This window comes from Elephantulus edwardii, unplaced genomic scaffold (genome assembly GCF_000299155.1).
Source record: "Elephantulus edwardii isolate Elephantulus edwardi_28Jun2011 unplaced genomic scaffold, EleEdw1.0 scaffold00057, whole genome shotgun sequence".
In the NCBI taxonomy this organism is placed as follows: domain Eukaryota; kingdom Metazoa; phylum Chordata; class Mammalia; order Macroscelidea; family Macroscelididae; genus Elephantulus; species Elephantulus edwardii.
In genome coordinates this window covers 8,711,462-8,732,988 of record NW_006399807.1, presented here as the reverse complement: position 1 = coordinate 8,732,988, position 21,527 = coordinate 8,711,462, and the positions used below count along the sequence as shown (strand labels likewise).

At 40.0% G+C, this 21,527-nt stretch overlaps 2 protein-coding genes across 2 annotated transcripts in view; one reads left to right on the top strand and one right to left on the bottom strand.

The window, feature by feature from the left end:
- The window catches only part of DUSP27 (dual specificity phosphatase 27 (putative)), a 64,254-nt gene extending 43,847 nt beyond the window's left edge, over window positions 1-20,407 (bottom strand). Inside the window, exon 1 of the mRNA XM_006887391.1 lies at window positions 20,298-20,407. Within this exon, the coding sequence (XP_006887453.1) occupies window positions 20,298-20,407 (110 nt within the window). The remainder of the gene's footprint in view (window positions 1-20,297) is intronic.
- Window positions 20,406-21,527, top strand: part of GPA33 (glycoprotein A33 (transmembrane)) — a 90,996-nt gene continuing 89,874 nt past the window's right edge. Inside the window, exon 1 of the mRNA XM_006887444.1 lies at window positions 20,406-20,444. Coding sequence (XP_006887506.1) covers window positions 20,406-20,444 — 39 coding nt within the window. The remainder of the gene's footprint in view (window positions 20,445-21,527) is intronic.

The window sequence follows — 21,527 nt, the reverse complement described above, 5'->3', positions numbered from 1 at the left end:
TGGTGGTCTGTTCCACAATCAGCTCCTGGCCTAGTTTCCACAGCTGATATTGAGTTTCTCCAGTGGTTCTTTCTGCAGATGTAATCAATCTGATTCCTATGCATACCATCAGTTGAAATCCATGTATATAACCTGTATTTATGTGTCTTTAAAAAAGTATTTGCAATGAATAAGTCATTGATTGTGCAAAATTCAATCATTCTCTCTCAAGCTCCATTTCTGTCACTGAGTCCATGTTTTCCAACTGAATCTTCTTCTCTGTTCACAAGTTTTGTATTCCAGTCACCCATTGTATCAATGCATCTTGATTGCATGTTCGATCAATCCCTGACTGTAAAAGTTGGTAAAAGTCTTCTATTTCCTCTTCCTTGGCTCTGGTTGTTGGTGCATATATCTGAATGATAGTTTAATTCTCCGGCCTTCCTTGTATGAGTATGGATATTATCTTGTCACTCACAATATTGTACTTTAAGATGGATCTAAAAATTACTTTCTTAACTATGAGAGCAACTCCATTTTTTCTCACCTTTTCATCTCCAGAGTAATATATTATATGGTCATCCAACTCAAAATGCCCCATGCCAGTCCATCTCATCTCACCAATGCCTAGTATGTTAATATTTGTGCATTCCATTTATTCCTTAACAATATCTAATTTTCCTACATTCTTGGTTCTCACATTCCATGTCCCAATCACCAGTGTCTACTTACAACTGTTCCTCTTCCTTTGTGTTTCCATACTTGAAAGTTCCACCTCAGTTGCCCTTTCTCTTATTCTACATGTGTTCTCTTGTACACAGGGTTTTTGGAGGCCTGCTGAACATATATTCTGCATATACAAATATGTGTATACAAATGCCCACAACTCTCCATACAATAGACACACACACACACACACACACACACACACACACACACTCTCATGCACGTGCTTGTATTCCCTCATATCCTCCCCAACTGTTTAGCATTCATGTCTACCTATGTAAGCATTCATTTGGTTTCTGTTATTATTGTTCCAGAACTGTATACATTATAGCACTATTGTGTAGTTATTCTTTATTCTTACATACCACTCTGTGCCTTTATTGACATTGGTAACATTGTACTGACTTCACCTATATTTGTGTATTGCCTTTCCTATCACCAGAATGAAAACATTTCTCTTTCCCTCATTCAAAGAATGCTGCTTTTGGAAGGAAACCAAATACTAACTTTTTGTAAAAGTGCTATCACACATATATTTGTTCTTTTGAGATTATATTCTTCAGCTCAGCATAACATTCTCCAGATTTATCCATTTTATGTTTTGTGAAGTCATTATTATTTTTTATCATTGTGGGTAGTATTTAATTGTATGTATTTCACTTTTTGTCTAACCGTTATTTTGCATGGTGAAGGTTGCTTCTGTCTGTCTTGTCTGCTGTGAATCGTGCTGCAATGAGCACAGGAATGCTTGTGTCTATTTACATCAGTTCTTACTTCTCTAAGGTATGCACCTAGGAGTTAGAATTGCTGGGCCATATGGTATTTTTTGTTTCTAGGGTTTTGAGGGAATGGCATACCCTTTTCCATACTGCCTATAACCATTTAAAAGCCCTACCAGCATTTGCTGTTTTCTAGGTGGTTTTTTTTGTTTTTTTTTTCTTTCTAGTTTTTGATCACTGCTAATGTTGACAGTGTGAGGTGGTAACTCACTGTAGTTTTTATTTACATCTTTTTAATGGCTAATGAGGAGAGCCCTGATGGCTTAGTGGTAAGGAGTTGTGCTGCCAACTCAAAGGCAGCAGTTCAAATTACCAGATGCTCCATGGGAGAAAGATGGCCAATCTCCTCCTGTTGCTTTAACTCCTGTTCATTTCTCTGGTAAGGAGTTGCATTGCAACCTTAAAGGCACATGGTTCAAAGAAATCCACAGTGCCAGAAAGACAGGCAATTTTGCCCCATGCAGTTAGTAGCCTCTAAAAGCCTACTAGAGAGTCAGCTATAAGTCAATGGTACATAAAAAGAACAACATTGTACAGCCTTAGAAATTCAATGTAGCGTATCTATGAGTAAGAATTGACTAGATGACAGTGGGGATTTTATTAGTTTTGGTTTTTCAATGGCTAATGAAGGGCAGAGTGCGGAAAATTATCAAACAATATAATTAATATCACATGCAAGCAAGATTCTGCTGAAAATTATCCAAAAACGTTTGGAACAATATGTCAACAGAGAACTTCCAGATGTGCAGGCTGGATTTAGAAGAGGTCGTGGTACTAGGGATATTATAGCTAATGTCAGATGGATCTTGGCAGAAAGCAAAGAATACCAGAAGAATGTCTATCTGTGCTTCATTGACTATGCAAAGACTTTTGACTGTGTGGATAACAACAAGCTGTGGCTGACTCTGAGAAGAATGGGAATCCTAGAACATTTGATTGCGCTAATGTGAAACCTATATTTGGACCAAGAGGCAGTTGTCAGAACAGAGAAAGGAGACGCTACATGGTTCAAAATCAGTAAGGGGGTCCGTTAGGGATGTATTCTGTCTCCATACCTTTTCAATCTGTATGCAGAACAGATCATCCGAGACTCTGGGCTATACGAAGAGGAATGTGGCATCAGGATTGGTGGAAGAATCATCAACAACCTGCGTTATGCACATGACACAACCCTGCTTGCTGAAACTGAGGAGGACCTGAAGCGCTTGCTGCAGAAGGTCAAGGACTACAGCTCAACATCAAGAAAACAAACATTCTCACCACTGGGCCAATTGGTAGCATCAGTATGGATGGTGAAGAGATTGAGATAGTTAGCAGTTTTAGTTAGCTTGGCTCCACAGTCAACACTCTTGGTAACAGCAGCCAGGAAATCAAGAGAAGAATTGTATTGGGAAAGTCAGCTGTGAGGGACATCTCAAGAGTACTGAAGAACAACGACGCCAGACTGGCGACTAAGATGCACCTGATCTGGGCTATAGTCTTTGCAATTAGGTGTTATGCGTCAGATTTGGACAGTGAATAGGATTGATAGAAAGAGAATTGATGCCTTTGAGCTGTGATTCTGGAGACGAGTGTTGAATATACCATGGACTGCTAGGAGAACAAACAGGTTTGTTCTGGAGAAGGTGAAGCCAGAATGTTCCCTGGAGTCAAGGATTCTGAAGCTTCGTCTGACATACTTTGGGCATGTTGCAAGGAGGGACTGGTCCTTGGAGAAGAACATCATGTTTGGGAGAGTGGAGGGATGGTGAAGGAGAGCAAGACCTTCAATGAGATGGATCAATTCTGTGACTGGAGTGATGGGAATGAGTGTGTTTAAGATGGCTAGGTTGGCACAGGATAGAACAGCATTTAGAGCTCTTGTACATAAGGTCGCTATGAGTCGCAAGCGACTCGGTGGCACATAACAACAATGAAGGACATGGTAGCATGATGCATTAAGTGTTGAGCAGCTAACCAAAAGGTTTTGCTTTGTTGTTATGTACTGTCAACTTGGAAACAACACATAGGTGACCCTCCAGCGGGTTTCTAGAGGCAGTAAATCACATATGAGAAGAGGTTGCCCATCTTTCCCCTGCAGAGCAGCTGATGAATTCGATCCATGTGCCTTTGGGTTGATAGAGTGGCTTCTTACTACTAGGCTGCCAGAACTCCCTAACCAAGAGGTTAGTGGTTTGAATCTACCAGTCAGCCCATGTTAGCAATTCTTCTTCCATAAAGATTTACAGCCTTGAAATCTAATGGAGTCTGAATTGACTTAGAGGCAGTGGGTTTCATGGCTAATTATTATGAGCATCTCTTCCAGTGCTGTTAGCCTCCTGTCTTGTTTAGTGAAGAGCCTGTTCACATTCTTTGCTCACTCATATTTTTTTTACATCTTTTAAAAAATTTTATTATTAATTTCAGTGAAAATTTACAGATACTTTGGATTTCCATTCATTCATTGTTGCACTTTTCTCCCCTCCCAACCCTCCGCCAACCCCTTCTCACTCATATTTTTATTGGCTTTTCTTTCTGTTACCAAGATGTTGCTTTTAGCTCCACATTACAGAAATTAGACCCTAGTCAATTATGTCATTTCCAAAGTACGCCCAGTCAATAGGTTCCCTTCTTACACTTTCAGTGTAGACTCTTGATGAGCATGAAGTGTTTAATTAGTAGGATGCACCAGTTGTATAGTTTATCTTGTGCACTTTTAGCTATGTTTGATAGTTTATGTCATAAACGAAGATTTGCAGGCACTTGATAGTTTTAGGTAGAACTCTTGGATCTTTGGTCTATTTTGATAGATGTAACATATGAATTCTATTTTCTTTTTCTGCAAATGGCTAACCAGTATTGCCAACACTGTTAAAGAGTCCATGAAATGGAGTTTGATCTTTTGGTTTGTTGTAATGGCACTCGTTTAATTTCATATTTTGAATATTTGCATTTTTCATTTTTTCCCATTGTCAATTTGACCAGCGGTTTGTCAACTTTATTAATTTTCTCAAACAGCCATCTCCTCATTTTGTTAATTCTCATTTCCAGTGTGATGTTTACATTTACTTTTCTTCTGGTAGTGATGCATTTGTCTTGCCATTTCTTTTCAATATATTCAAGCTGTCAAGCTAAGTAAGAGGTTTGGGGATTTTTTGCATGGTGTCACTGTTGTAGAATGGGACTGACATCAGGGTTGAGGTAAGACTGAGAAAAACTGGATAAATTGTGTATACTGCGTTGAAACAGATGAGGGAGAGAATAATTTAAAAGCAATATATGATAGGGTATTATGGTTATACCAAGAGTCCAGAATTAAGGTTGCATAGTGGAGTGTACTCAGGGCGGAGGGAGGGGTGCACAGGGATTATATACCAAGGAAATAATTTTTATTTTACTTTTCAAAAAGAGGAGTGAACTGGGGAGGGGAGGACTGGGCAGGGAGAAAAGTGCAACAATGAGTAAATGGAAATCCAAAATCTCTGTAAATGTTCATTAAAATTAATAAAATGTAAAAAAAAAATCTATGCACTTGGTATGATAAATTGTCCTTTGAGCAGTACTTTTTTATTTTTAGGTATTCCAGTTATTTAGTTTTTAAAAAAATTCTATTTTATTAATATTAATGAAGATGTACAGAGATTTTGGATTTCCATTCATTCATTGTTTGAGCAGTACTTTTGACAGTTCCCAAAGGCGTTGGTATGTTGTGTCTCTGTTCTAATTTGATTTTCAGTATTTTTAAACTTCATTTTAAATATTTTGTATGATTCAGTGGTTTTGTAGTAAGATGGAATATCTCTTTAGTTGTTCCATAATGTCCTTCTTTCCTTCTTTGTGTACACTGATCACTTGGCTGGCAGCATGGGAGCACCCGCCACTTGTCGTTGTGTGGACAGGGCAGTGGTTGACAGTGTGTTCATGCATTGCTGTTTACTGGACATATGCAGCCGTTGAGGGCGGACTGGGCAGGCTGGAGCCACTGCTTGTTGGTCCAGTGGTGCAGGAGAGCACAGGTGCCACGTGAATTGGACAACCGTGATGAAGGATGGGGTGGGGGCAGGAGTGGGTCACTACCATTTGCCAGGTGAGTGATGAGGTGGGCAGGAGGCTGTTGGGAGGTGATTGGGGACACAGGAGCATTCTCTTCCACTTGCTAGATGGATGGGGTTTGGGGCAGAGAGAGTGTGGACAATATCCTGTAGTATGAAAGTGCTGTTTTCCAGATTGACAAGTTGATGGAGGACTGGGTTGGGTGGGGTGAAGGACGGTTGGGCTAGTATTGCAGCTCCTTGATAGGCAGGGTGGAGAGGTAGAGGGAGTAGTTAGTGCTGTTGATCACCAAGAGAGTAGGTGCGAGGAGGCTGTGGTTTTTCAGTTACCAGGGTGAATTCCTAGGCACTTCACTTTTCATTGACTACCACCAGTAATTGGGATCTAGCCCCAGGCAAGTGTAAGGAAGTAGAGGAGAAAACTATTCAGACTCCAGTCAGGCTGGGGACCTCCTGCTGATGTTCTTTGGATCTCTCAACCCGTGTACACAGTCCACCTTAATGGTCAGGCACTATGGTGGGCAATCCTGTCTCTCCTCCCGTTCCATGGACACGAGGATCCCTAGAGCCCTCATTCTCCCGCTGGTACCTTCCACTCTTAGATCTAGCTCATGTCCTACTCATTTTGTTTCACTTCTAGTATTTCTACACAGTGTTTCTGTTATCTGGAAATTTCACATCATTGTCGTTCTGTGTTTCTTACCAAGTCTTCTCTTTGTATTGACTCACCCAGGTTGGTTTTTGTCTCAAGATGGCCATAGTATGCCAGGCCAGCTAACAAGGCACATCTTCTCTGTATTGCTCCTCTTTAATAGTTTTATTTAGGGTTTGGGGTTTTTTTTTTTCTTCCAATAGGTGTTCAATTTAAATCTTTACCTTTCCATTTGATGTGCAGAGTTCCAGTCTTGTCATACGTATTTCTTTAATTTGGTTTCTCAGGCTTTTGCTGTACAGGGAAAGAATGACATGCTTGACTAAGCCACCATCTGGGACTGTCACACTGAATGAAGTTTTACAAGACTCTGTTCTGGTTCCAGAGTCCTGGGGTGGTACAAGTGTTTGATGCATTGACTGCTAACTGGAGGCACTGGAGTAAAAAATATTTGTGGTCTTCTTTCAAAAAAGTAGTCTTTGCAAACCCGACATAGCACAGTTCTACTCTGAGACACATGGGGTCATCTCACATCTGAATCAGTTTAATGTCAGCTGTTAAAAATTCTTATGGCACAGTGGTTAAAGCATTTGGCTGCTAACCAAATGGTGGTTGGTAGTTAAAATTCACCAGCAACTCCACCGAAGAAAGATGAGGTAGTCTGCTTCCATAATGATTCACAGCCTTAGAGACCCTACTATGGACGGCTCCACTCTGTCCTAAAGGATCATTATTAGTTGGAAATGACTCAATGACTGTGGGTTTTGTTTTTTAGGTTTTGGTTTCACAGTAAAGTTTATTGTTATGTTTGACAGGAGTTTATAAAAGACTTAGAAACAGTATATGGAAGATTTATTTGCTGACTCACTGTATAATTTAATTTAATAAAAGATTCAAGCCTTTAGCTAAAGAAGCTAAAGCAAGAAGGATAGGATTTCAACCAGTTCTCAAATAAATACAAGGAAAACTGTCTTGACGGGGGACCAATATAAGCAAGTGGTGATCAATTCCCTAGAATATTTGCTGAAAGTGGAATTAGAGAAACAAGATGTATTATGTAGAATGTTTGGATTTCTGGTATATATATATATATATATATATATATATATATATATATATATATATATATATATTCCTGACATCATGAGTTATCAAAAGAAGTTGGTTCAGTCATCTTTCTCTGGATGAAAAAAGGAAGAAGATGTTTATCAAATATCTAATAAGTCTTCAATATGGATTGAAGCTCAACATCAAGAAAACAAAGATTCTCACCACTGGGCCACTTGGCAGCATCAGTATGGATGGTGAAGAGATTGAGATAGTTAACAGTTTTAGTTTACTTGGTTCCACAGTCAACACTCTTAGTAATAGCAGCCAGGAAATCAGGAGGTGAATTGCATTGGGAAAGTCAGCTGTGAGGGAACTCTCAAGAGTACTGAAGAGCAACGATGTCAGGCTGGAGAATAAGATGCACCTGATCCAGGCTATAGTCTTTGCAATTACGTGCTATGCATCGGAGAGTTGGACAGTAAATAGGGATGATAGAAAGAGAATTAATGCCTTTGAGTTGTGGTGCTGGAGAAGAGTGTTGAATATACCATGGACAGCTAGGGGAACAAACAGGTTTGTCCTGGCGAAGGTGAAGCCAGAATGCTCCTTGGAGTCAAGGATTCTGAAGCTTCGTCTGACATACTTGGGCAGGTGCAAGGAGGGACTGGTCCTTGGAGAGGGATGGCTCAGGAGAGGAAGACCCTCAATGAGATGGATCGATTCTGTGAGTGGAGTGGTGGGAATGAGTGTGTTTGAGACGACGAGGTTGGCACAGGATAGAACAGCATTTAGAGCTCTTGTACATAGGGTTGCTGTGGTCTCAAGCAACTCAATGGCACATAACAACAACAATAAGTTTGAAGATTGTTATCTTAATCTTTACATAGGGACTGTTGCTGGCCTAGTGGTTAAGAGGTGGTACTGTGAACCCTAAGGCATGTGGTTTGAATCCACCACCTGCCACTCAGGAGAAAGTTGGATAATCTTCTCCATATTCTAAAGCCTCCTGACCCTTTGAAGAGACCCTTTGGAGGATCAGCTATGAGTCAGTTCTGCCTTGATGGCCCACAACAATAATCTCTACTGTGTGATTAGACTGCTATTTCCATGTTATGGTTAAGATAAAAGAAGAATTGAGGATTTTTCATTTGGTCTTGGCAAAAATACTGAACATACTGTGGATTCCCAAAAGAGCAAACAGATCTGTCTTGGAAGAAATATAGCCAAAGGGCTCCTAAGGGTCAAGGATGGTGAAACTTTGTCTCACATACTTGGAGCATATTGTCTGGGAATACTAGTCTTTGGAGAAAGACATCCTGCTGGGAAAAAACAAGATCAGTGAAAGAGACAAGTGAATTGACACAGTGACCACAAAAATTGGCTTGATTGTGGCAGAAGTTGTGAGAATGGCCCAGAATGGGGCATAGTTTCAATATGTTATTCATAGGGTCACTGTGAGTCAACTTGATAGCACCTAGGAACAACAACAAAGACATAAAAACTCTCATGGGTAGTGAGTGGGAGAACAGATTTAACGTCAATGTTGGCTTTAATTCCATAAGTTCGCCCCACTACGCTGCCTTCCAGAAGGGGCTTTTTCCTCCTCTGTAATGTTGTTGTTATGTGCCATCGAGCTATGAGTCCTCTGTAACAGTTGGGTTTATTTTCTTTAAAAACTCCAGATTTCTTAACCCAGAGTATTTGTAATAATCATATATACTTAAAATGGACTTGACATGTGTGTATCTGTGGAACCATCACCACAATCAAGATTGAATCCTACCCATTATATCCCCACATTTTACATCCCCTTTACCAGCCTTCCCCATGTCTCCTTATTTTTCTGCCAGCCCCCTTTTCTCAGGCAACCACCGATCTTTTCTCTGTTACTGTCGAGACAAGTTTATATTTTCTAGAATTTTAAATTTGGGTCATAATATGGCAAGTACTCATTTTTGTTGACTGTCTTCACTCTATGCTATTTGTGTCAATTAATAGTAAATTCCTTTTATTGCTATGTTATATATACATAATTGTTTATCCATTTACTTGTTGATGGATGTTTGGCTTATTTTTAGTTTCTTGGCTATTATAAACAAAGCAGTTATGCTTATGTGCAAGTATTTGTATGGACAGAGCTTTTCTTTTTCTCAAAGAAATGTTGTTGCTATGTAGCACTGAGCCATACCAAATCATAGCTGACCCTCCAGCAAATTCTCAGAAGCTGAAAATTGAACAGAAGTAGAATGCCATCTTTATTCCTAAGGAACAGCTTGTGTATTCAAATCATGTGTCTTTGTGTTGACAGTGCAACTCCTTGCCACTAAGCCACCAGAGCTCCTTCTTGGATATGATTCAACAGTACACAACAACAATAAATCAACCAAAAACTCCCACAAAATAATAATAATAATAATAATTTAAAAAGCCAGCCCAGTTGTAATACTTTATTACTCAGCCTATGGTGATCATTGCAAGAAAAGATCCCATGAAGTTTCACTGTGTGCTTGCCTTTCTTGAAAATAAACACAAAGGGGCTATCAGATTTAAGAAATGCTCTTAAATAGTAATTGTTAAGAATAGACACACCACAACTCAAGAAAAGCATCAAAACCAGTGGGACTTAGCCAGAGACGACAGGGACACAAAGAAAGTTTGCCTTGAACGAAAGACTTTGTTTTTAGGAAGCATAGTCTATGCCACATATGAGTGGGTCTTTCAGGCTGAGCTCAAGTCTATTTTTGTCCATGAGAGATCCTAGCTGTTGGGAGGACTAAGGGTTGAATGCTTCTGGAATCTCCCCGTTAATACGTACTTTTTCTGGTAGGCTAACTCTGTGTGAACTTGTGAAAATGGTATCATTGGTCTTCTCACACTCCTACCTCCCCATTTAGTGAGTCTTTGCCCACCATTGCCCCTAGTGGCCTTCTTTTCTTGACAAAAATAATCTGAGCTCAATCACCTCAAAGTGACAGACACTTAATAAAATGCCAAGGCCTCAGGGCAGTATTTAAAAATATATACTAGAGTTTATCTAGCCAACTGTTAATTGGACAGTTCATCATGTTGTTTAAACATTGTATATCCTTAATGATTGTTGACTGCTAAAGTATTCTAGTATTTATCTCATAATGTACATATGCACATACTTCTGTTGGGTATGTTAGGAGTGAGCCCTCTGGGTCATAGGACAGGCATATTTTTAGCTTTAGTAAATACAGTGAAATAGTTTTCCAGACAGTTGTACTAATTTACACTTCTGCCAGAAATGAATAAGAGTCCTGATGGCTTCATAGTCTCATTAACATGTGACATTATCAGGCTTTGATGTCAGTCATCTTGGCCAGCATGTAATGTAATAGGTTATGCTTTTAATTTGAATTTCTGTTATTTATTTTTATGTTTTCATTAATAGCTTAATTATCCCACAGTCAGAGAGCATGCTTTGTATGATTTCAAAATTGTTGATGTACGTATAGTCTGATAGATAGTCTGTTTTGGCAAAAGATCCCTAGGTGCAAGATAAGAACGTATATCCTGATGTTGCTGGGTGCATGGTCTATAAATGCCAATTAGCTTAGTTCTGCTTATTGTTTTGGTCAGACTCCTAATATTCTTAATGCTATTTCACCTCATTCTGTCAATATACCTCATTCTGTCTCTCTATGAAGTTGATTCAGGTAGTGATTTTTTTTTCATCAGTTGCTAAGATTTTTAAAATATAAATTTAATTTGGATTGTGGATTTATATTATTCTAATTTAGCTCTGTCCATTGGAGGCAAGAATGATGAAGCTTTGCCTCACATACTTTGGGCATGTTGTTAGGAGAGGAACATGATGCTGGGAAGGGTGGAGAGTCGGCGAAGGAAAGGAAGACCCTCAGCCAGGTGGATTGACAGGGTGACTGGTGCAATGGGCTCTTGTGTGTCAGGATGATGCAGGATAGAGCAGGGTTCAGATGTGTTGTTCATAGGGACACTAGAAGTCATATTCAACTCGATGGCACCTAACAACAACATTTTGCTTCATATATTTTAATACTGTGTCTCACTTATTCACTCACATCCTCCAGTAGATTTTCATAGGCTGTAAATCCCTGAAAGGAGATTGTTCACTCTTCTTCCTGGAAATAAGCTGACAGATTTAAACCAACTGCTTTTGAGTTGTCTGAACAACTCCCTACCCAGTAGGCAACCAGAGCTCCCTTAGAAACATAAAATTATCATGTCTCTCTACATTGAACGTTTTTATGATTTTTTTCATTCTTAGCTTAAAATCGACTTTGTCTAAAATTAATATCACTTTACTATCTTTCTCTTGGGTGATGTTCATTACTGTGGCAGTGAATATTTCCCCCAAATGGCTATAATACTGCCCATTCACTTACTCTTTTTTTTACAATATAGCTATGATAATCATCCAATGGAAAGGAAATATTTCTCCCTTTTAAACTTGGTTGAATTTTATGACAGAAGAATCCACAATCAATGCCCAAGAAAAGAAAAACAGGCAAGAAAACAAATGACATATTTTGTGAGTTAAATCTGTTGTAAAAGACCTCTTTAAGGTGTTGAAAAGCAAAATGTCACCTTAGAGATCAAGATGTACTTGACACAAGCATGGATCAATTCAGTCACCTCATATCCATGCAAAACCTGGAGAGTGAAAAAGGAAGACTGAACAATTGGTATATTTGAAGCTATTGACAAAAAATACTGAGTATACTTTGGATGGTGAAATTTCATCTCACATGCTTTGGGCATGTTGTCAGGAAAGACTAGTCCTTGGAAAAAGACATCGTACTGGAAAAGGTGGCGGGTTAGAGAAAGAGAAGATCATCAAGGAAGTGACGGACATTGGCTATAACAATGGATCAAGCACATCAGAGACTACTAGGATGGTGCAGGATAGAGCTAGGTTCAGGTCAGTTGTTCAGAGGGTTGATCTGAGTCCTTGTCAACTCAACTGCACCTAACAAGAATAATAACCAGAAGAAGAAGGAAAAAAAAATTGAAAGGGTACAGTCAGGATGCTCCTTAGAATCAAGAATGGCAGGACTTTGTCTTATGTTATTTGGACATGTTAGCAGGATAGAGCAGCCACTGACAAAGGACCTCATGCTTCACAGAGTGGATGTTCAGGGAAAAATAGGAGCACCCTCTATGTGAGGCAGGGATCCAGTGGCTGCAACAATGCGCCCAAGACTTGCAAAGATTGTGAGGCTGGCACAGGGCTGGGCAGGGCTTCCTTCAGTTCTACGTAGGGTTACAAGAGCCAGGAGCAACTCAACAACACCAAACAACAGCGACGTGACAGCAGAGTAGAGCAGAAATGACCTTAGGACTAAGGAGGTAAGAGCATGACAATGCAATGCACCTTTATTTTACTGGATAGATTCTTGACATTTGACTGCCATGCTGTGAAAAGAAGCAAACTAGGACACACAGAGAGATCAGTGTTAGATGTTCTGTTTGGCAGCTAAGATTCCAGCAACAGCCATCAAACATGAAACCAGCCTGTTGTGTCACCTCCAGCCTTAAAGTTATACTCAACATGTAAGTCTTCCCAGCTGAGGCCCTAGACACCTTAGAGCTAAGACAAGTCAACTCACAGTGCGTTCTTTGTCTTGGTTCCTTGATGTGGACATAAAAATGATGGCTGTTTTAGACCAGTAAATTTTGAGATAGTTTGTTATAAGCAATGGTATCTGGAACAATGTAGTATATATTTTCTATCCCTTACTAATTTTTTATATCATTATAATTATGGTATAACTTGTCAACAGTATATAGGGTCTTTTAGTTGAGTTTTAATATCTTTTTCTTTTAACGAAAGTATGTTGTTGTTGTTGTTGTTGTTGTTGCTGTTAGGTGCTATCGAGTCAAGCACAACTTATTACGACACTATGAACAACAGATCTGCATCCTGTCCTATCTTGTGCCATCCTGACAATCTCTGATACACTTGAGTCCATTGCCACAGTCACCAGGTTAATCTATCTTACTGGTGATTTTCCTCTTTCTCTGATGCTCCCCCTTCCCAAGCATGATATCCCTTTCCATGGAATAGCCTCCCTTAGCAACATGTCCAAAATATGAGAGACGAAGCTTGCCTTGCCTCCATAGAGGATATCAGCTACCCCTTTTCCAAGACATACCTATTCTTTTTTTGTCTGCTTTCCTTTGAGAAGATTCTTGATATTACTTCCTCCTCTCATTATCTTAGCTATACATTCTGCTATAAAACTTTAAAAGTTCTATTAAAAATTATAAGATGCATTCTGGACTTGTCATGCAAGTTTTCAATTTCCAATAACCTCTCAAGTTATTTATTAAGCTGAAAGTGAAAAACAAGGAACTCATGCAATATTATTCAAAATGGGTGACCCTCGAGGACATTATGCTGAGTAAAATGTCTCAGTCACAAAAGGACAAATGCTGCATGGTGCCACTGTTGTAGAAAGTGACTGACATCAGGTTTTAGTTAAGACTGAGAAAAACTGGATAGATTATGTATACTGAATTAAAAGAGATGAGGGAGACAACAGTTTAAAAGTTATATATGATAACATATTATGATTATCACAGGGATCCAGAATTAAGGTTGCATAATGGAGTGCATTTGGGGTGGGGGAATAGGGGGAGGGTTGGGGTCGGGGGGATGGTATATCAACGAAGAAGTTTATCTTTTGCTTTTCAAAGAGAGGAGCGAACTGGGGGGAGCAGGGTAAAGAAAAAATGCAACAATGAATGAATGAAAATCAAAAATCTCTGTAAATGTTCATTAAAATAAATAAATTTTTTAAGAAAGTAAAATATATAGACAAGGAAGTTATGAAATAAACCAGTCTTAAAAAGTACATCTAGGGTAAAGCGTTGGGTATGTTCACTGACAAGTGGAGTTATCTGGCCCAAGAAAATCAGAAACCTAGTAAGTTTTTTTTTAAAGTATCATATTTTCTAATAAATCATGAGCCTTAAAGACTCTGAGGCTATTTAAACCTTAAATTAGTCCTTGAACTCCTCAACTTCCACAAGCAGAGAATAGTCTGCAAACATTGTGTAGTCTTTAAGGAAAACCTTTTTCAGTCCCATTTTACAGTAGTGGCACCATGCAATATTTGTCCTTTTGCGACTGAGATATTTCACTCAGCATAATGTCCTCCAGGCTCACCCATTTTGAATAATATTGCAGGAGTTCCTTGTTTTTCAATGCAGCATAGTATTCCATTGTGTGAATATACCACAGTTTCTCTATCCATTCGTTTGTTGATGGGCACCTGGGTTGTTTCCAACTCCTTGCTATTGTGAACAGAGCTGCGATAAACATGGGTGTGCATATATCTGCTTGGATGTCCGTTATGGCCTCTTTGGGATATATTCCCAGGAGTGGAATTTCTGGGTCAAATGGTATCTCTATTTGCAACTTGTTGAGAAAGCGCCATACCGCCTTCCACAGTGGTTGCACCATTTTACATTCCCACCAAGAGTGAATAAGGGTTCCAGTTTCTCCACAACCTCGCCAGCATTTGTTGCTTGCTGTTCTGTTAAATTTTGCTATTCTGACTGGGGTGAGATGATAACTCATAGTTGTTTTGATTTGCATCTCTCTTAGAGCTAGGGATTTTGAACATTTCTTCATGTGCTTGTTGGCCATCTGAATGTCTTCTTTGGTGAAGTGTCTATTCATATCCTGTGCCCATTTTTCTAATGGATTATTTACCTTTTTATCTTGTTTTGGTGCTCAAGTATTTTATAAATTCTAGATATAAGTCTCTTATCTGACATGTCATTACCAAACACTTTTCCCCAGTCAGTGGCTTCCCTTTTTACCCTGTTGGAGAAGTTTTTGGATGTGCATAGGGATTTGATTCTTAGAAGGTCCCAGTCATCTATTTTATCTTCTCCTGGTTGTAGATAGGAAAACCTTTTTCAATCTTACTTCATTTGTAGCTATGGAGGATACTAGACAAGAAAGACGCCCAGGGGAGGGATCTAGAAGTCACAGAGAGCAACAGACAAGCAAGCAGGTTCCTCCCAGAGAAGAGGATCAAGGCCGATTATAGGAAGCTCTCTTACTTTGGTAAGGAGCTGAGCTGTCAACCCAAAGGCATGTGGTTCGGATCCATCAGCTTCCCCTTGGGAAGAAGATGAGCACTCTTCTATCGTTATGATTTACTGCCTCAGAAAACCTACTGGAGGGCCAGGAATGGGTAGATTCCAACACAATGGTACATAATGAAAACAACACGCCATTTTGGGGACAGACATAAATTACATGACTTCATGACTTGTATCTTTCCCATTCCTTCTTTAATTCGCTGGGAAGTGTTTTGTTTCTTCTTTCCCCCCATTTTTTAGGTATCTAGGTCAGATCATGAGGGACTACATTCATGCCTGAGGGGAAGGACACACACCCTCCTAGAGAACCCAGACTTGAACTGTATTCGGCAGTTAGTAGATGGGATGTGGCTTGAGAGGACGTAATATCTTGGGTGAGTGGAGAATAAACAAGTAACCTATATATTAAGTGACTGTTGTTGTGTACTGTTAAGTCTGGGTTAACTCATAGCTGATCCTCCAGTGGTTTTTCAGAGGCAGTGAATCACTGGGGAAGAGACTGCCCATCTTTCTCCTACAGAACAGGTGGCAAATTCAAACCACATGCAGGTTGACAGCTCAGTTCCTTACCACTAAGCCTCCAGAGCTCAGTATTAAGTGTCTAGCAGAATATATTGTGAGTCAGACTGCTATGTAGCAATATATCATTTCCTCTTTTTCCCGGACTCATGGACTTCACTGCTCACCCTCACTTTTAAGAAAGCATGACCTAACCAAGGCCTAGATAATAGAATTTGAGTGGACAAAGTGTTCTGTGCCCAAAAGTCCATTTGTTATAAAAACTAGCTAGCTCTACTTGAACCAGTAACACTGAACCAATATACAACATCATGATAGATAAAAAACAGATTGCCAGCAATTTCGTCTTACTTGGATTCACAATCAATCCCCTTGGTACCAGCAGTCAGGAGATCAAGAAACATATTTCACTGAGAAATCCTGTAGTCAGGGACCTCTCCAAATTACTGAGGAGGCTAAGGTGCACCTGATTCAGGCCATAGTTTTTTCACTCATTTGATGTGCATCTGAAACCTGGACAATGAATAAGGATGACAGGAGAATGGATGTCCTTGAACTGAGGTGCCGGAGAAGAGTACTGAATATCCCATGGACTGGCAAAAGAACAAACAGGTATGTCTTGGAGAAAGTGCAGCCAGGATGTTCCTTGGAGGCAAAGATGATGAAGCTTCATTTTACATACTTTGGGCATGTTGCTAAGAGAGGCTTTTCCTTGGAGAGAGACATCATGCTTGGAAAGGTGAAGGCTAAGTAAAAGAGGGGAGACCTTTAATGAGATGGATTGACTCAGTTACTACAGCAACCGGCTTAAGTATGACAGAAATTATAAGGATTGTACAGGATAAGACAGGATTCAGACCTGTTGTTCACAGGACCATTGTGAGTCATATTGATTTGATGGCATCTAACAACAACAACAGCCTTAACAAAGAACTAAAACTGGTGGCCTAGTGGTAAGGTATTGCACTGTTTAACCAAAGACTTGGGGTTTGAATCCACCAGGTGCTCTGCATAAGAAGGATGGGCAAATCAACTCCCATGGGATCCAATCAATTCTACTGCCTCTGGAAATTTAACTTATTCAGTTTTCATATGCAGCTGAAAGGTCAGCTGTGAGATGGTTCCGACTTGATGGTTCACAACAATAACAACATTCACACATCAACCTTGTCTGGAAGTATAGAGAAGGACAGGGATATATTTAATGTCTCCCCATCTGACAGTTCTCCCAAATGAGAAGATAATAGTGACTTTTTTTATAGTTTAGTGTATTTTAATAGCAAATTTACAGAAGACATAACATTAAAAACATGTACTCACATGTACAACTCAGTTAGAAAAGTATAGTGAATGGATGGATCTCTGTATGATAAAAATGCTACAAACACTATTTAGTTGCCATCAATAAGAAATTTACTTGTTTTTAAAAAATCCAAATGCTGGCATTTGTCCAGAAAAATTTAACAAGTTTATTTATAATTGTTATTAAGTTGAACTGCTGAAACTTGTTCACGGAAACATTTTTTTTACTTGCAGTAATGCTTTATATCCCCACATTTGTATTAGAAATTCACACACAAATGAAAATGGAAAAACTGCCAGTCCCTGATTTCTGCCCCATGTGTTTCCATTCACAATCATATACTTAGGTATCTTTTGACCCCATGGGGAAAAAATTATCTAACGTTCAAAAACTACCAATGACAGGAAGAAGAGATTTTTTAAAATTTTTTAAAGAATGAAATGTAGTGACTTTTAAAGGAAGAGTCATTTGGCTAATGACTAAGCTCCATTTGGGGGAAATGCCCAAACCCAGGAGTGATGCAGACCTGTCATTGGTCCTCATCTTACTTCACTGGATGACCTTTCTGAGCTCTGAAAGCAGGAGCCGCAAGATTCCAGGGGACTAAGGAAAAACAACGTCAGACAGAATCACAGACTCACTCAAATCATAGCTGCCTTGAGTAGCTTGGTCTTTCCTTTCCTTTTAATAAATGAAAAGATGCCAGTGCAAGAATTTACATTATTCTTGCTGTTGTGTACCATAGAGTCAGAACCAACTCATAGCTGACCCTCCAGCAGGTTTTCAGATTAACTCCTTAATCCCATGGGAGGAGATTGCTCATCCTTCTTGAATCACGTGCGTTCCAGATTGCAATGCACCTTCTTGCCACTAGGACACCAGAGTTCTTAGTAATTTAAGAACTAAGAGGGGAAGACTGTGGTTATCATATCTTCCACTCTCAGACAAGTGTCTTTTATAGCAGAAGACAATGGACACACACTCTCTCTTAGTTAGTATGAAGCCGTGAAATACTTAATATGACTTTTCTGGCCACAGCTTATGTGTCATCTAGTCACCTGCGACCCAATGCACAGTAGCCCTGAACCCAGCCCTATCCTAAGTCAGCCTCACGGTCACCAACACACCTACCCCCAATACTAGAGTTACCATATCAATCCATCTCATCCAGGGTCTTCCTCTCCTGCACTATCTTTCCACCCTTCTCCAAGGACCGGTCCTTCCTGGCAACGTGGTACTTAAGGATTATCCCAGGGCAATAGTTTCAGGGGTCCTTCCACCATGCACACCTCCAGAAAGTAATGTCATGGGAATTTTAAATTCCATTCTCTATTTTCTTGCTTTTGATCTAGCTTTTTCAATAGTCCCTTTGATCAAAATGTTCAATAATGATAGCACTGGACCATCTACTCTTCCAATCTCATGGCAATTAGTCACCCCTTTCATATCCTCCTCCTATCCCTAGTTGTCTGTTGTCTCTGTTGCTCCAGCAAATAGGAACAAACTGGATGACCATGTGCACACTGTTAAGACCCCAGAGATAGAACAGAAGTACTTAACATGCTATTAGGTCTCTCAACTGGGATGTTCCCGAAACCAAATGTCCTGAGGTGTGTAGTGGACATAAACTGTCTTATTAGCTGTTCTTTGTTATTTACGTAAATTTTTGTTGTTGTTGTTGTTGTAGATTGCCTTCATGTTGAGGCCAACTCATAGTGAGTCTGTGAACAAAAGACCTAATGCTTTTCCATCGTTTGTCCAAGTTCATAGCTTCCAGAGGCATGTGGTTTAGGAAGTGGATGCTACCCCTGATTCCAAAACTGTTTTACAACTGGGAGCTCCACCAAACACTGTCCATGGTGGGAAACCATTCTGGTATTTGATATCCCCAATGGCACAAGGTTCATCATCACAGCAAACCCAGGTTACTTAATACAGCACATTGACAGAGTGATGTACAAAGTGGAAGAATGTTCTTCCAGATATAACAGCACTAGTCTCAGTTAGCAATGGTTAAGTGTTGTTGAGTTGAATACAGTTCAGAGTAAGGTTTGCACAAAAGACCTGAACTCTGTTCTATAATTAACATAATTTTTGTACATTTATAAGAGAGTTAAATTTTTATTATACTTGTCATAAAAAAAGGACTTTACAGTAAGATGCATCATCCAGTAAGACACAGCCCTTTAGCACATGGTCATTTGCCCCAAAATTTGTATATATCTCCCTTTGGAAGATACAGTTTGATGGCAAACACAAACATTATGCTAATAATATTTCTCTGGTTTCATGGACTTTTTCTCTCCTAATCCTTTTTCTTACAGTGTTTGATCTATTATCCTCAAACTTATAACCATCTAGGGATGGCAACTCCCAGTAACCACATAGGGCAAAGTAGAACTGGCCCATCAAGCTTCCAAAGCTGTGATCGTTACAGAAGCAAATCACCACATATGGTGCCCATATATTGCTGATCTTTTGATCTCTAAGCCACTGTGTCACCAGGGATCCTTATCATCCTCATATCCAGCCTCAATACTAGTGAACGGAACCCTTCACACACTCCTCTTCCAGTTTGTTATCTCCTATCCAGTTGTGCCCAATATTCCATTCATGGAAAACTCATACCCAACAGACAACAGGAAGGATTTGGACCACTGAGATCCACAGAGTTTCCATGAGTCGATTTTGAGTAGTCTCCAGACTTTTCTTCCTAGTCTGTCTCTGTCTAAAAGAGCTCCAGTCAAACTTGTTTCCACAATATAGCAACACATAGGCCTTCACTGACAAATGAGGAAGGGAATCAGGCATGGGTCTCCTGCGGCCCTTCCCCTTTGTCACCTCCTCCCCTCCAGGTAGATCTACCCAACACTTGTCCATCCTCCTTGGCTGAGATCTAGCATCATCTCCTCCTCTTTTCTAAGTCCGGTTGTTCTCTTTCCTTAGACTCTAGGCATACTAACATCTGGCACTTAGCACACCCATTGCAATGCAGTCTTCTGCACATTTGCTTCCTCCAGAAAGAATGACAGATAGTGAGTACTCGCTAACATTTGTTGAATGAGTGACCTGAAGGTGGTAGCTGCAAACATCTTCACGGTGGCTGAGGACACAGAGCTCAGAACATGTATACTTACTGACTGGGGGAAGGGCTCCGGAGGTACCGGGCCTGCACTGCCCTCACGTCCCCTTCATCCTCTTCACTTGGGACCACCTGCTCCTCCTCTGGGTCCCCACTGGTCGCCATGACAGCTGTCAGCCTCTGTAAGTTTGGCAAGAAAGAGGTAGTGAGGAATCAGGTTCTAGAGGTTTTACAAGAAAGGTTCAATGGTATCATCTCAGTGGGACTTGGAATGGGAAAGTCGCCACACAGCATTGCCTTCTGTTTTCTAAATAATGTCACAGTACAAAACAATCTGGAAGGTGCATAGGACAAGCATTATTGTCCCCATATACTGTCAACGGCTTCATCTCACTTGGATCTACAATCAATTCACTTGGTACCAGCAGTCAGGAGATCAGGAGATATGTTGCTTTAGCAAAGTCTGCAGTCAGACTCTCCAAAGTATTGAGGAGCAATGATGTTAGTTTGAGGACTAACGTATGCCTGATTCAGGCCTGGTCTTCTCATATTTGCTATGCTGCTGAGAGCCGGGCAGTGAATAAGGATGACAGAATTGATGCCTTTGACCAGTGGTGTTGGAAAAGTATTGAATATCCCATAGACTGCCAAAAGAACAAACAAATATGTCTTGGAGAAGGTGCCAGAGTCCTTCTTGAAGTCACATATGATTAAACTTTGTCTCACATACTTGAGACATGCTGATAGGAGAGGCTATTCTTTGGAAAGGGACATCATGCTTGGAAAGGTGGAGGGAGGGTGAAAGAGACAAAGACTCTTGGGTGGATTGACACAGTGCCTGTGGCTATGGGGTCAAATGTGTCAGAGATTATGAGGATGGCACAGGATAAAACAGGGTTCACATCTATTGTTCACAGTGTCACTATGACTGGAACTCAACTCAATGGCACCTAACAACAGCAGTAATAAAAATAAAGCTGCGGTAAGTCCAGTGAAGGGATTTAGCCGTAGCGAGTGAAGTACCACAGGAAAAGGCCAGTCAGACTCAGATTCTTTTACCAGGACACCAAGTACCACACTCCAGTTGTGTTAATCCACCTAGAGCTCACAACAGTTAAAGAATGACAGCTTACCTTCTACAGAACACCAGTTCACAGGAAACTGCTCATTTTAATTATGGCTAACCTGGTTGAAAAACCATAAACTTCCCAGAGAATGTGTTTAAATGATTCCTGGGTAAGCACACACACAAGTATGCAAACTCACATACACACATGTATATATA